Source organism: Gorilla gorilla, chromosome 15, assembly GCF_029281585.2.
Source record: "Gorilla gorilla gorilla isolate KB3781 chromosome 15, NHGRI_mGorGor1-v2.1_pri, whole genome shotgun sequence".
NCBI classification, from domain to species: domain Eukaryota; kingdom Metazoa; phylum Chordata; class Mammalia; order Primates; family Hominidae; genus Gorilla; species Gorilla gorilla.
In genome coordinates this window covers 72,617,667-72,634,390 of record NC_073239.2, presented here as the reverse complement: position 1 = coordinate 72,634,390, position 16,724 = coordinate 72,617,667, and the positions used below count along the sequence as shown (strand labels likewise).

At 34.1% G+C, this 16,724-nt stretch overlaps 1 protein-coding gene across 20 annotated transcripts in view; it reads right to left on the bottom strand.

Moving 5' to 3' along the window:
• Window positions 1-15: 15 nt before the first annotated feature.
• The window catches only part of KTN1 (kinectin 1), a 104,315-nt gene continuing 87,606 nt past the window's right edge, over window positions 16-16,724 (bottom strand). For 9 of the 20 annotated variants that reach the window (XM_055361430.2, XM_063697859.1, XM_031001606.3 and 6 more), the window contains 10 exons: window positions 13,779-13,859; window positions 12,933-13,022; window positions 12,711-12,803; window positions 11,893-11,964; window positions 11,581-11,664; window positions 11,338-11,421; window positions 8,682-8,765; window positions 6,155-6,247; window positions 4,916-5,036; window positions 16-497 (listed from right to left, as the gene is read on the bottom strand). In XM_055361430.2, coding sequence (XP_055217405.1) covers window positions 493-497; window positions 4,916-5,036; window positions 6,155-6,247; window positions 8,682-8,765; window positions 11,338-11,421; window positions 11,581-11,664; window positions 11,893-11,964; window positions 12,711-12,803; window positions 12,933-13,022; window positions 13,779-13,859 — 807 coding nt within the window. In that variant the 3' untranslated portion in view covers window positions 16-492. Of the gene's footprint in view, window positions 498-3,872; window positions 3,924-4,915; window positions 5,037-6,154; window positions 6,248-8,681; window positions 8,766-11,337; window positions 11,422-11,580; window positions 11,665-11,892; window positions 11,965-12,710; window positions 12,804-12,932; window positions 13,023-13,778; window positions 13,860-16,724 lie in introns of those variants that run through there. The other 11 variants (XM_055361440.2, XM_031001608.3, XM_055361442.2 and 8 more) reach the window with 3 other exon arrangements.

The window sequence follows — 16,724 nt, the reverse complement described above, 5'->3', positions numbered from 1 at the left end:
TTAGAACAAGTCAAGTCTGAATAATAAGCATCCTTTTATTTGCTGACGCCATTACAAAAACCGATTACATTAGCAACAAAAAAGTGTTTTCTTGAGTTGAAGTCAGAGGCAGTTACTTCCCAAAATGTTAAGTAAAACAGTGTACAACATCAGTATTAAAATGTTAAATTTTACATTGTCTTTACCACTTTGATCTTCTGAACAATTTTATTGAGCAAAATAAGATAAAAGATTACATATGTTTATCTTCAGGAATGTAAAGGTCTAATTATTCAAACAGTTTTTATTATAAAACTAAACTCTGAAGGTGTCTACAGAGTTGGCTTTTTTTTTCTTTCTTTAAATCAGTAGTCTAACAAGGATTAGAAAAGACAAAACTCTGTTCAGTGTTTCTGACAAAGTAGAAAGGGTGAAAACATAAATAAGGCTTTAATTTGGCAAAATATAATACAATGCCTTTTTTATCCTCAAATGAACAGTTTCCCAATTACTTCACTCTGTAAAAGATCAGAAAGAATGAATTTCACTTTAAAACAAAGCAACAGAAGGCAATCAGAAGACATTTGTCAAACACCAAAAGTACATATTCCATTTGATCTAGCATGGCTGGCCCTTTCAAATAGACTCAAAGCAATTCACACTAATGGTAATCAAAATGAGAAAAATCTCAGGATTCAAAGGAAACAAGCTTTTAGGTAGATACTTTTAAATGTGAGCCAAATTCTGTTAGAAAACATTTAAGACAACAACACTGGTAATCCATTTTTATTAGTCCTACTCAAGAGAATGTAAAGCTAAAGTGAGTGAGTAGCACTGAAAAGGGGTTGAATACAACCTTACCCCAGTGAATAAATAATTTAAAAGAGCAGAAATAGATTTTTTTTTTTTTTAGGTCATATGAAGTTTTCTAAGTCAGATAAGATGACTAAAGAAATTAAACTTCAAAAGCCATTAGAGAGACTAAGAGGACTTAACCAAACACAACATGTTAAATTTTGCCTTGGATTCTGGTTTGGGGAAAATAGTTAAAAAGCTATTTTGGGTACAATTGACAAAATGTGAATAAACGTTTAATATTGGATAGTACATAACTACTATTTTGTCTTTTTGGATGTAATAATGGTACCACTGATTGGTAAAACAATGTCTTGTTTTCGGAGATGCGTGCTAAAGTACTTAGAGATAAAATGTCATAATGACTAAAAGTTACAGTCAATTAGTTTAACAACAACAAAATATGTAGACATATAGAAAGAGATGAAGCAGGTGGAAGGTTTACGGATGTTGTACTATTCTTTCAACTTTATGTGTCGAAATAAAAAGTTTAGAGGAAAGAAGCAACTGGAAAATTAAAAAGCCAAGTTATCACTGGCTATTAACAGTTGATCGGAAAGTCTAAAAAGATCACTAGTACATTAAACTCTAAAGTGCTATGTAAACATATTACAGAAAATGAAAACCTGATCCATATGATAGCCAAGGTTCAGTGTAGAAATAAGATAAGTTTTTCTCCAGAGCATTAACCCTTGTACTTCAGGAGCCCTACAAAAGGACTTTTTCTTTCAGAAACACTTAAGAATCTATTTGTTAAAGGGAGTACAGAGAGTACACACAGAGCTTCACCTCCATTTCTTCTGGATACTACTGTAAGCCTCTCCAATACGCTACTGACAAACCAAATATCAACTTTAGGAAAAAGTCAGAATTGATTGACAAAACTTCTAAGAGGCTGGCAAAAAAAAAATAAAAAGACAAAATGAGGAGAAAAGAAAACAGTGACAAAAGGGATCAGTGAACACAGTGCCTGAATTAGGGAGAAGAAAAGCACTGATTAAGAACACAAGCCCTGTACCCAAACTACCTTGATTTAAACCCCAGCTCGCCCATTTATTAGCGGTATGACCTTGGACAAGTTATAGAATCTCTTTGGGTCTGTTGTAACATGGGAATAATAATACCTACCTACCTAACGCACAGGGTGGTTGTGAAGATTAAAGGAGTTGCCACATGTTGGAAGCATGCTTATGCTAACAGGCATACTCATGAAGTATCAGCTATTTAAATTATCATCCTCCCTCAACAGGATTCTACAAACTGGTTCCAAGATAAGGTAACCTGGGATAATAAAGTTTTCTGATCTGGTTAGAAATACACCTAGAAAACTTAGAAACCAGGCAAATGTGAAACATAAAGAGTACATATCTGGGAACAAAAAAGTATATTATAAAATGCCAATACTGTCAATTCATATAAAAGGCATCTTAATCAATCTCCCACTCCCCACAAATGGAAAGAGGAGGATGGTACCCTTTTCTTTTTTTGATGGGGGGGAGGAAAAATAGGTAATGGGGAAAAAAATTTCCAAAAGAAAAGTTTTCACAAATTAAAGATATCAGTTAAATACACCTACCCCTACAGCTCTAAGAAACACTAAGTACTATGTATCAGGATTTATAAAAACTACATCACTGCATATTATTTCTTGCATATTTGTTTTTAAAAACAACTCTCCCTTTATTGAATACGTGCAGCATTATCATAAACAATTCATAAGTACTTGTGTATATTTTTAAAGGTTTCCTGACATTAGATATATTAACCTATTACCTACATTCTAATGATTAAGAAATGTGTATTTTCAATTTAATCATCTCGTGTCAGTTTAAATAGAGTATACAGGAGGGAGAATATATGTAGCAAAAAATGATAGCTAAGGATAAAAACCTGAGGGTAACGCAAACATTTAACGGGTATAAAGAAGAGCTACGGGAACCAAAACATAAGCACATAAGGAAGAATTATCAATGTCAATGCCAGGTAGAGCCTAAGGAATGAAGAAGTTCGAGAGTGCCTGGTGGGCCTCTATTTTCATAACAATCCAGCCTATCATTCATGATATAATACTGTCAACCACCCACTTGCCAAACTTGGACTTATGTTTATCAGCTGACAAAAGAATGTTGTGCTATCACTTAGGAGGGGAGCTGCCTGCCAACTGCGTTGTGAGGGTATACAGACATATTTTAATAAATTACTATAATTCTGCAAATCAAAAAGAAAAAGTGTTATTATCAATGATTCATATGTCTCAAACGTAATACAATTAAAACAAATGTGGCAACGGACAAGCCAAAAATAGTTCACAAGACTTAAAATGAGCAGACTATGTATTTAGGAAGAAAAGGAAAATATTAAAGAACATCTATGAGATGCTAAAGAGAGAATATTGCATAGGTCGAAAGGCAAGGGGTAACAGGCAATCTTTTAATTGCTTAAGCTCTCTAGAAATGAAACCCTTCCCTTATAAGACAAAGGTCTAACATCAGCATTTTTGACATATTTCATTAAGTACTTTCAGTATCTCATCACATGCAAAAGAAGGGCCTATATTGGATCTAGCAATTAGGGATCATTAATGATTTTTGCAAAAACGGATTTCATTGAAATAGCAGGAAGAAAAGCCATTCTAGAGTGTATAAAGTAATTAATAACAATAAATAAGTAGATAGAGAGTATTTTCTTAAGAATACTAAATAGTAAAAAAGTAAAAAGTAAGGGTGGTAACCTGAAGGAAGTACAAGATTAAAATAAGCCATCTGAGCATGTTTTCAAGACTGAACAGAGGGAGCCAGTGGAAAGAATAAGGCTGAAGTCCTGGGAAGAAGCGCTGGAAGAGTTTCCCTAGGAAGCAAGGTTATTTCCTAATTTGGAAAAGCGAGGAAATGTGGCAGAATTTTTACACTGGGAAACTGAAGAAGTCAGCTTACCAAGGATAAAAGATTTGGGATGAAGCTTAATTACTTTTGTTGATATGTTGAAGAATGAGCTGGGCTTATTATATGGAAAGTCATGTTAGAGATAACTGACCTGAATTAGCATTTTGAAGGAGAGTATGTGTCAAGGTAGGCCAGAGGATGATCACTCTAAAGTGAGACAAAATGCTCCTGTAAGATCAAAATGGAAGTCCATCCCAACTTTTCCAGGATACCTAAGCTCTCCCTGAGGCCTTGTATAGCCCAACACAGTATTATCAGGGGTTCTGAAAGGGATAATTCAGTGATGAGTTGCCCCTCAGGGTCTCCAGGATATCATGATTGTTTTAGAGAAAATATCTTCAAAAGAAGAATATCTGAAGTATTCAGTGCATATCTGAATACTCTAATTACACTCTAGGCAGTGTGACTTAAGTTATTCATAAAACAGGTAAAATCCAGGTAGCAACGGAAAAAAAAAAAAAACCCTACAACCAGAAAAACAAAAACTGCATTCACCGGCTGGAATACAAGTCATTTTAAAATGCTACCAAATCTGAGCCTTCCAAGGTAATATAGATAATAAAAGCTCATAACATGACTTGGTTAATTATGGTTTTAGCTATCCTCAAGTAAAAATCTCACTTCAGGAGCTAATGAACGAAATTTCTTAGATTACCTAACAAAAGCAAACTTGAATAAAAACCAGCTTTCAATTTTAAGACACTGTGATGACTTTACTTTCAGTTTAGCAATCTTACCTCAGTTAAAATGTTATGGTCATTTTATTTTGGGAGGGAGGAAAGGAGGAAGGAAGGGGGGGGGAGAAAAGGTCACAGATACTTACTCTAAACTAAGAACAGAATAAACTAACGAAGCAGTTGCAGGTATTAACACACAAAAACCCAGGCAGCCAAGTTACAAGAGAATCTGTTTGATACAAAGGTCAAAGGAGGCAAAGATAACCCCTCCAAGCTACAAGACCTTCAAAATATGCACAAAATAGAACTAAAGCTCCAAGAAAGCTTAAGGCTGTCATCTGGAAGTTCTGAGATAAAGAAGGAATATTTCCTCTAGTGAAGTGAGTTTATTTATGTAAATACACATTACACAGACACATAACATCAATTACCCATAGACAGCAATATTTCAGTTGTCCTTACCTAACACCTGGTAGTGCTCTTTCTCCTTTGTGAGCTGTTGGTTTACTGCCTGAAGCAACTGCTGTAACTGTGTTACAGTCTGATTTAGACTTACAGACATTGTCTCCTTCTTAGAAGACTCCTAAAAAGAAGATGGAAGTGATGATAAACTCCATACACAAGGAAAAGAAATGTACAACCAAACAACAGAAAATGTTATATTGCTGATTTAAACACAAACATTAAAAAATCTGAACAATGACATGAAAATCAACAATAACAAAAACCACATAGAGAAATACTGTTTGCTAACTAGTGGTGCAAATTAGTTGGCACCAAAGAAAACTATGTTATAAATGTTGTCACTTGGACACAAAAGGAAAAAAATCTAGAATCTATGAATATCAGAAATATATCCATTTTTTCTTTCAGAAAAAAAAAATTTGCCCCGCAAAAGAAAGTACATTCCAAACGGTAAAAAAAGTTAACATATACTGAGCTCTTACTAAGTAAGTGCCAGGCACTGTTGTAAGTACCACCTACTATTTTAAGTGTTTTATGTATTAACTCATTTACTTCTTTCAAAAACCCTACAGGATAGGTACTATTATCATTGCCTTTTACAGATGGGGCAACTAAAGCACAAAGTGGCTAAAGATCTGCCCAAATTCACATAGCTACTAAGTGGCAGAGCCAGGATTCAAACATAGGCAGTCTAGCTCCAGAGTCTATACTCTAGGCCAGCAATACCCAACTGTTTTGGCACCAGGGACCAGTTTTGTGGAAGACAATTTTTCCACAGATGGGTGAGTGCGGGGATGGTTTCAGGATGAAACTGTTCCACCTCAGATCATCAGGCATTAGATTCTCATAAGGAGCATGCAGTTCACATAGGGTTTGCACTCCTATGAGAATCTAATGCTGCCACTGATCTGACAGGAGGCAGAGCTCAGGCGGTAATGGTCATTCATCCACCACTCATCTCCTGCTGTGTGGCCTGGTTCCTAAAAAGCCATTGACTGGTACCTGTCCACAGTCCAGGAATTGGGGACCCCTGCTCCATACCTCTCAACACAACCCTTAAAATTAACATACCTCACTAAGCAAAAATGAGATCAAACATCAATGAAAACACTACATTTTAGGGACAGGATATTTTCAAGAAAGATGACTTTCGGAGATGGACCTTGTACATTTTTGTTCTTCACACAGGTCACAAGGTAACTAGCTCAGAGATCTGGGGATGAAGAAAATACATACCGTTTCTGGGGAAACATCACTATTTTCAATAACAGTAGTGTCTCCAGCAGCTTTTACTATTTTTGACTGGATAAGCTCCAGTGACTGTTGAGCCTATAAGGAAAACAATATGGTAGCTACTAAATAATACAGTTGATAAATACATAAAAAATGAATAATTTTATTCATTTTGTAGAAGATAAAAGCTCCTCTCAAAAGATGACACAGGTTTTTCCCTCCAAAATGAAAATAGCTTCACCCCCCACCAGATTATAAGAACATATGTTCACTGTTTTTAAAAGCTTAAGTAATACAGAAACTATATAAAGAAATTTAGAAACAGAAATAACCATAATTGATATTTAGGTTAGTATTAGTCTAGATTAAAGGTTAGTCAAATCTGGCCCAAAGCCTGTTTTTGTACAGAATACAAGCTAAGAATATTTTTTACTTTTTAAAGGGCCATGTTGCTGGGCAAGGTGGCTCACGCCTGTAATCCTAGCACTTTGGGAGGCCAAGGCGGGCGGATCACCTGAGGTCGGAAGTTCGAGACCAGCCTGACCAACATGGAGAAACCCCATCTCTACTAAAAATACAAAATTAGCCGGGTGTGGTGGCACATGCCTGTAATCCCAGCTACTAGGGAGGCTGAGGAAAGAGAATCGACTGAACCTGGGAGGCAGAGGTTGCAGTGAGCCAAGATCGTGCCATTGCACTCCAGCCTGGGCAATAAGAGCGAAACTCCATCTCAAAAAATATATAATAAAATAAAGGGTTATGTTAAAAAGGAGACAAAAATATTCTAAAGAGATCATATGTGACCCACAAACCCTAAAAAAGCTTTGGGATTTGTCCACCCCTAGTTTAGATCCCTCTCTACATATTATGTGCTTATAGAAAATATTACATAAGTGAGCTTTAACATACATACTGCTTTATACTTACCTATTTTACAAAGTATGTTATTAACTTTTTTTTTTTTTTTTTAAGACAGAGTCTTGCTCTGTCACCCAGGCTAGAGTGCAGTAGCGTAATCTCGGCTCACTGCAACCTCTGCCTCCCGGATTCAAGCAATTCTTCTGCCTCAGCCTCCTGAGTAGCTGAGACTGCAGGTGTGCACCACCACACCCGGCTAATTTTTGTATTTTTAGTAGAGACGGGGGTTTCACCATGTTGGCCAGGCTGGTCTTGAACTCCTGACCTCAGGTGATCCGCCCACCTTGGCCTCCCAAAGTACTGGGATTACAGGCGTGAGCCACCATGCCCAGCCGTTATAAACTTTTTTTAGTCAAATATTTATGTGCTTTTCCAATCAAATGTTGCACAATATTTCTACTGTATAGGTATGGGGCAGTTAATTGTCACCTATCATTGCCATCTTAGCTATTGTAAATAAGATGGTATATCTATTATATAACTTTGAGCACCCGTTTAGTATTTTTAAAGTACTTTCTAAGAAACTACATTGCTAGGCTAAATTCCATGTTTATATTTTGATCCAGAGGTCAAAAATTAAAATGACGTATCGAAGTAAACTGACTGCTCAACCATAACAGTGTATTAAGCATGGAAGTTTGTCCTCTAAAACAGACCCAAATTCACATTCTGTCTACACTAAAATAATCTGACAACACTTGTGGATTCCTAGACTTTTACATAACAATTATAAACTATAAGCATATAGAATCAAAAAAAAATTTCTTTCAACTCTTTAAAAGGAGTATTATTTTTTAAAATGAGATAACTTTTAAAATCTATTAGAATATCAAATATTTAAATGTTAGACAATATCTAATATTGGTGAGGGTATAGGGAAATACATGTTCTCATACCATGTTGAGAGGAGTATAAATTACTACTGTTGGGTTTCTGGGATTCCATTTTATACTATCAAAATTTAAGGTGTGCGTACCTCTTGTTCTTTCAATTCCAAAAAGTGACACTTGTTTTGCTAATGATGATATATCCATAAACACTATCATAGCTCTAAAGCAGCTTTGATATAAGAATATGTGAATTCTACTACTAAAAATAGACCTCAAAACAGAATTATAAATAACCTGTCAAACCAATGCAAAGAAATGCAGTCCTAAAAATCATTCATTTGCATTGAGATTAGGAAAAATATATTTGTATGAAGAAATAAATGAAGGAAAAACTTCTGAAAAAAATAGAAATTTATATCTTTGTTTTATCCAAAAGACCAAGAGAAACATACTTTGTAAATGAATACACAGCCAAATCCCAATTTTAAAAAATATATGGATGCAGCCAAATTTTAATAACTCCAACTAAATTTTACTCTGTACTTTATAAAGCAATTAATTATAGAAATGTGAGGAAATAATGAGGTGAATTAAGAATCCTGGAAAAACAAGCCAAAAAGTTTCATTCCAAAATAGTAACTAATAACAAGCAGCTTAAATTTATAAAAGGTTAATATTATGATGCAAAACAACAAATCCAGAATTAGCAGCCTAATTTTGCTTAAGATTGAACACACAACATAGGCTCATGATACTACATCTCTAGGACAAACAGTGCCTACCTTATGCAAATCACCAGCTACCTTCTGTCTTTCATTTTGTTCAGTTCTAAGTTTTGTGAGTGTTTCATTTAACTGTGCCTTCAACTGTAAAAATAAAGGAACACCACAATTAACTTAATTTGCATCATTCTTTGATTATGCTGATACCTCTAGGACTGAAGAATGAATGGGACTGCTAACAGTTACTATGTACAGTGGATTAGCCAATATGCTGCACCAGATGTATAGAAAGGCTAAGCAGTAGAGGTTCCCATCTGTAAAGCTAAACATAAGAAAAGCCACAGAAATGAACTACAGTTTAGAGCAGAAAACTGCAAATGCAAAAACAAAACCATCAAATTCCAGTAAAGTACCTTTTAAAGGTATCACTATTTATAACAGTCACTGAAATTATTCCAAATTAAAAGCCAAATAGATACTTTACCCGTTAGTTTTTAAAGGCTTTCTTAATCTATACAGTTCAATTAAAGAGTCAATTATACAATATTTTTAAAAACATTGAACAGAAGACTACAAATCCAGTCAAATGAAAACTCCCAAAATACTGACCATCGTTTAAGGCTTCACTAAGGGGTAGTACAAGACCACACTGGCCTATATTATACCATCAAGAAATGCTTTACGATATACCTATGAATAACCAATCTGTCAAAACAGAAAGTTCTGTAACTCCAGTGCGAATATATAAAGCCGCTTCTCTGATTTTCCAATTAAATATGAGCAAGGAAAATGAACTATACTGCTCCCAAAAAACTTTCTTCTTATTCTCATAAGGTAATTGTTTTTGCTTCCCACCCATGGGCACTTTTGAAACAGTTCCAGAGGCCCAAAGGGGGAAATACAAGGCAGTGACATTTAAAATTGGAGGGAGAATTAAAAAGGGGCGGCAGTGGGGCGGAGGGAAACTCCACTTGGAAATTTTATCTGAGGAATTCTATGTAAGTACCCAAATAAATTTTGGTCCTTTACACAACTTTGAGTTTTAATATTCTCCATCAGAGAAATGAATCTTTTGGCCCAAGAATACACAAAGCACGTACAGGAAAACAAAGCTATTTTATCACAAAAAGTAGCAGCAGTTATTCTGAGCAAACAAACATTAAAATAAAGATCCCAAACTCAAGACTAGGGAAAAAAAGTAAGTATCAACCACTCAAAATGATCTCCTGACAGAAGTAGAGGGACAAAAAATCAAAATAAAGCATTAAGCCGAGTGGAGATGTAACCATGTAACTGTTGAGTCAGCCACTAAGCACCAAAGTTAATAAGTAAAACTCTAACAACTAGTTAGAAATGATTTTTTAAAAACATAGAGTGAAGACTTATAGCCATGACATATCACAGTCCTAATCTGTGCAATGCATAGCATAGAACCAGTCTCACAATGCAGTGTGAATGAGTTCAATTAAAGTAAAACATTGGTACATAAAACAAAGATTTAAAAATTAGAGGTGTAGGGCTCTGTGTGTGTAGGGCTATGTGTGTATGAACATCCCTAATCTGAAAATCTGAACTTTGAAATGCTCCAAAATCCTAAACTTTTTAAGCACTGACATGACACTCAAAGGAAATGTTCACTGGAGCATTTCAGACTTCGGATTTTCAGATAAGGGACACATACAGAGCAAGCATATAATACAAATAATCCAAAATCCCCCCCAAAATTGCTGGTTCCAAGCATTCCAGATAAAGAATACGCAACCTGTATTTCATACCGCTCTACTCTAAAAATTGATTCCCATAAATTTTTGCCATAACATAGGATACCAACCACAAATGAATGAGTTAAAGTTTTCTTGGTACATGGAGTAATGCTAACAAGAAAATTCCAAACTGGGCAGGGTGAACTTTGGGTAAGGAAAAAACTTACTTACTGTAATCTTCTGAGAGTTTATTAAGGTACTTAAAAAAAAAAAATCTAATCCCTGTGCTGTAACAATTTTTAACTCACAAGGAAGACATAACAATTGCTGTTTGAAACAGAGAGCAAGACAGCCATATTTGTCTAATAGCTAAGTCTGTCACAATCAGTACAGTTTTTAGAAAACTTGAGAATAGGAATACAGGGTATTATATGTTTTAAGACATTTAGCTAACTTTATCTCAAAGTCTATGCTTTTAGGATTACTATAAATAATATGTTGATAATAAAGACTCTTATACGCTTTTTAATATTTGTAACATATAGAGAGACTAGGTTAAAATTAGAAACTGGATTAGATTACTGCCCTTGAATGAAGAATATGTGTCTTTGACTTTCAATATAATCTTCTCCCAGGTTAGAAAATAAAAGGCCCCATTAACTATGATGTCTAAGAAGAAAATCTTCGTGACTCAGCCAATCTTTATTTCATTTCTTTATTCACAGAAAAGACTGCTGTTTGAGAAAATAGGATTTATAAAACATGGAAAATTTTGAAAAAGAGTTGGAAGCCAAACATGCCATTGTTAGGAGCTAAGAAAAGAAGGATCATTTTAGGAGTCAAGAAAAGAAAGATAATCTTAGGAATCATCGGAATATGAAGATTATCTTAGACTTACAAAAAGGCCAAGCTAAAGATGTTAGCAAAGAAAAAAAAGCTTGGATGGTTTCTCCACATGTCAATAAAGTGTTTTCAGTGCCTACTTGATACCCAGTGGAGGACAAGCTTCTTACCAAATTTAGCTCTTCATTCTGTCTTACTGCTTCAGAATATGAATCATCAAGTTTTTTCTGCAATTCAGTCAACAGATCTTTCAGCTGCAATGAAGTTTAGAGTTTAAGATTGATCTCCTTATGATAGCCCATGTTCTGTATGCTACTCGGAAGCTCTGCCACAAACAACTTATACTGAAATATCACTGTTATAAACTTAATCTGAATTGAGAAGCAAGTTTGAAAAGATTCTGTTGTAAGTACCTCTCTGACTTCTGTAACATAGGTAGATCGTTCCATCTCTGCCTTTTCTAGTTCCATTTCCAAATGTTCTCGTTCTCTTCTCAGCTAGCAATGCAACAAAGGAAAAGTTAACACACTTAAAATTTCCTTTCATAATACTTCCCCACAAGACAAAATTATGACACTTACGAATACAAAACTATATCAACTCAAACACTACCCCAAGATATTAAGAGCATAACTATAAAGTAATCTTAAACTATAGATCTTCAGACAACCATTAATGCTAAAAACAAATCCATAGGTTACAAGTAAAACAATCAAATAACATACATTTTCAATATCCTTATTTTCACTTCTTAATCGCTCTAGCTCTTGTTCTGAAGATGTAAATGATGACTGCATCTGAAATGTGAAACAATTATATGGCCAAGTAAACCACCAAGGATATAGCATTTTCTATCCTGTAGAATTCTGATTAAAAGACACTTCCAAGGTTTTGAAATGCATCTCATTTAAAAGAGATGAATTTTAAAAGACCTTAAAAATGAGTCACATTGAACTTGATTTAAATTGTGGTCCAAACCTACTCCATTTGTATATTAGGCTCGGCTAAAAGTGATTAATTTTTGATTAGTATTAACTGATATTCAGCTGTATTTATTCTTCAAGTGCATTAGAGTACCATCAGCACTGTAAATTCTGCACATTGGCCCCAAAAAATAAGTGAGTAATGGTACTCTTTATCACGCTGAAGTAAAAGGGAGAAAAATTAAGGTTGCAAAATAACATTCAGGTCCCACGAATAGAAGAATGACTTTTTCTTGAATTCTATATTATGGGTTAAATACTTTAAAACTGATTTTGAAGCCAGTATTCTTTACCTTATCACACAATAGTTCTGTAACTAGCACTCTACATTCTATATGATTACCCTTTAGTTATACTTTAAAACCAGTGATTTTCAAACTTGGGTGGGCATTAGACTATTCTGGAGGGCTCATGAAAACACAGACTGCTGCCACCCCACATACATATTTTGGATTTGGTAGCTGGGTTGGGGCCCAAGAATGTGCATGGTGATGCTGATGCTGCTGGTTCAAGCCCCACACATTGAGAACCACTGCTCTAAGCTTTTCTTTTGTAAATACCTGTTTAATAGTCTTGTGTGATTCATCGACCTTAACTTTCCATTTATTTTCTTCTTGCTCAACACTTCTCTGTAGCTTCTGTAAAATTCCTTCCTACAGACAAAAGTATAGTTGTTTTGAAAAATTCATGTTCTAATGCCAAGATAAAACTATTTAGGCCATGAAGGAAGAAGGTAATGATTTAAAGTAAAATCAAAATGTAGATTAAAAATCATTTCCTACTGTTTCTGCAAGGACGGATTTGTATTTTTCACACTCTAGCTGTAACAATGTGTGCATTTCATCAGCTTCTTTCAACTTGTGCTCTAGAACCTGCAAAGAACGAAATAAAGAAAAATTCCATAATTCTACCAGAAAGTTTTATGCTTCAAGTTTGTTTTAGTACTTAATACTGTATTATGATAAATGGTTTCAAAGTGTTTTATAAGGAAACACTACATTTCAACCTTTCTAAGTAGCGATGAAGTTCATTCAATAACCCTTTTGGTCATTTTTATTAAACAATGTTATAATCAATAGTCTTGGTACTAAAGTCTTTAGTCAGGTGGTAAGATCAAAGCAGACCCACATGTGAAGTATGGTCACAATGCCTATGCTACACACATGGGAAAGAGGATTTTATTCATGCCACTTGAGATACAAGAAAACAATAATAATAAATCCCCCCCAATTTCAGTAGCCAAGGATAAAAACCAATCCAGTTTCTAAATACTTCTAATGATGTATTTGGGGATGCTTCAGCAAACCAGTGAGATTCTACCTATCTCGACTAATCTTTACTTTTTAAACCTAGGCTAAAAAGATAGTAAGGGATAAATATTCAATTTTAGAAACAATTAAAATACAGAGTTAAAGGAATGGCAAACACTAGCTTTGTAAACAAATCAAATGCAAAGACGACTTACTGTATTTCAACTAAAATTTAAACAAAATGAAATCACCTTCTTACACTTTCTCAAAAGAGCCTTATTCGATTATCTTTTATCTTTTCCAAGCTTATGAAGACAAAATCTTATTTGCTTCTTTTTTCTATGTTTAAATTACAAACAGTTCATTTGCTGAACTAACCTTAATCTCCTCTGACCCTGAAGTTCCAGCCATACATTCTTTTGCCTTTTTTTCAAATCCATGCAACCATTCACTATAACTCTGTGGACGAGAAAAGTTAAAATCATTAATTTCCAAAGAAAAAAAATCCAAATAAAATAGGTGAAACATTTAAAATAACCAAATTAGATAATTATAAAAGAAACCTACACAGACAAACAGGACATTGCTACAAATTTCAAAGAGGAATGTAACTACTGCATAAGTTGGACATAACCCACTTTTAAAAACAAGCACTAAAAACAGACCTACGTACCTACCATCAAAATAAAATATTATATACCTAACCAAGAGTATTTTCAACTGAATTCTGCAGTTGCATGTAGAAAAACCTGGGCTGAAATCTGGCCTCTACCACTTACTAGCACCAGGACAAATAATCTTTAAAACACAAAAAACCCAGAATAATTTTTCAAAACTGTTTCCAGGTAAACCAGTTCTCAAAAATGAAGTATTTTGAGTTCATAAAGTGAAAGTGAAGTATTTTGAGTTCATAAAGATGTTCCATTTGGAGGATTTCAAATTCTATGAAAATGCTCCAAGGACTCTAAAATTATTTCATTCAAATTAGGAAATATTATTCAGTATTTTAAAAATCCTAATGAGAAGTCATATGCATACACATTCACTTGTTTAAATCCAACAAAAACTCAATTTGTGCTGACAGGTTAGCTGATGTAAATATGCATATATTACAGTTTTGGCATTTACTCTAAATTTTAGAATAAATTACTCTAAATTATTGATGCTTATCTGAATTTTACACTTTGATAAAGTGTATCTGTGTGTTAGATACTTTAAATCAAATTTCCTCTTATTCCTTAAGTCTTTGGATTAAATTTAAGAAAAAAAACTCATGAAATTTTTATTAACTGCTATAATATAAACTGTTACATATGCAGCTGAATCAGGATTCTCTGTAAACTATCAAATAACAAAAAACAAAAGTAGATGCTGAGTCACTCCATAGTACAATACCTTTAATATCAAATTAGTTTTAAAACACTATTTAACATTCTCACATTATAAATCTGAACCAAGACTAAATGTACACTATCAGAATCCTACTTAACAGTTTCAACTATTGGTACCCAACATAAATTAAAATAAGATAAAAAACTAGTTTTGTTGCTTAAAGTTTGTAAATTTCCCTCTAGGTCATATAATTTAGATCTCTCCTATGTTGACTGCTCAGCAAAACAGCAAAAGGAAACAGTAAAAAAATTTATATATTTTTATATCTACTAATTATCTTGGACTTATCTTAATATTAATGAAGCTTATTGCTTTATTATTTTATAACAGTTTATTGTCCTTCAAATCTTTACAAACCTAAAATGCCAGACTCTAATGTTAGCACATAGAAAGTTTAGTACATTTCTTGTAGACTATATGCAGAAATATTCAACTTTTAACAAGTATATGAACAAAAGCCAAACAGTATCATCCATATATTATGATGACTTATAAATATTTCTAGTGTCAAAAAGATCTGGTTACTGAGAGTGGGTAGTATTGCTGTTAGAAAAGAAAATTTTTACTGCTGGTGATCTTATACAATCTTTGAAGAACAGAAATTATCAATCATTTATTCTCTTGGCTCATAAAGTACTGCCAAAAAATATATCCCCCAATATTATTTCCATAAATATTAAGTAGAAACAAAAACAGGTTATGCGACAAAGAAAAAAAAATTAAATATATTAATAGCAACCCTTTCTCTTGGGTTCAATTTAACAGCAGCACCACAACTGATAGTGTATCTATACGTTTACTCAGTGCTAGATATTTCATCAGTTCAACTCAAAAGTGGTAGAGATCTCCTAAACTGATCAAATCGGAACATATCCTCGATAGTTACAACGGAAACAAAGGAGTTTTCTCTCCTTACTTGAAATAAATGTAGGCTATACTTAACTCAGACTACAAATAGAACAAGCCATTAAGTTTACTTACCCCACCCCTAGCACCCACAGAGCTCCTTGGAGAAATAGTTGATTCTATGTTTGGGGCAGGAAATGTATATGATAAATCAGGAGCACCTTATCATACCACAAAGCATAGAAGCTATCAAAGTTTAGCAGCATTGTGTCAAAACGACTTGGTAACCAACCTAAATAAGTTCCAATGGGCCAAAGGAAGACAAGTAGACATTACGAATCTCCTCATGAAAGTGCACACCACCGCCCATGAAGTGGTCTTGCCCCTACTCTACCCTACCCCCAAAATACTGAGCCTTAATCTGACCAGGAATCAGATTCCTGATTACAGATTTGATACATAAAAGATACATAAAGAAAAGAGGAACATGCTAACACCACAGGGATGCAGTCAACTAAATCCAAACTGTGGGAAACTTCATAGGAAACCACTAAGTTTTGTTTTTGTTTTTTTTTTTTAAAGGAGGTGGGGTGTTGCTGAGAAAGAGTAGGGGAACCTGTGGATTAAAAAATATCTAAGAGATGTCTCAAGTCAGTTACATACTGACCTTATTCGGATCCTGATTAAAACAAACTACAATAAGTTATTATTTAATAAAACAGACAATTTATGACAACTGAAGAAATGCATACTATACAAAATTAAGAATGTATTTTTAAGTGTAATATCACACTTTTTAAAAAGAAATGCTTATGTTTTAGAAATGTGTACTGAAATATTTACAGATGAAATGCTCTGATGTTTGAGTTCCTTCAAAATAATCTAGGGAATGCAAGGTGGGAGGTAAAACAAGATTGCTTATATGCGTGCCATGTACTGATAAGTGCTATGGAGAGATGTTGGGTACATCAGGCCTCATTATGCTTGTCTCCCTACTGTTGAACAGTTTTCCATTAAATAAGAAAAAAAAAAAAGACCCTACACTCTATTTTAGGAAACTCACATGCACATTCACTGACTTTCTCT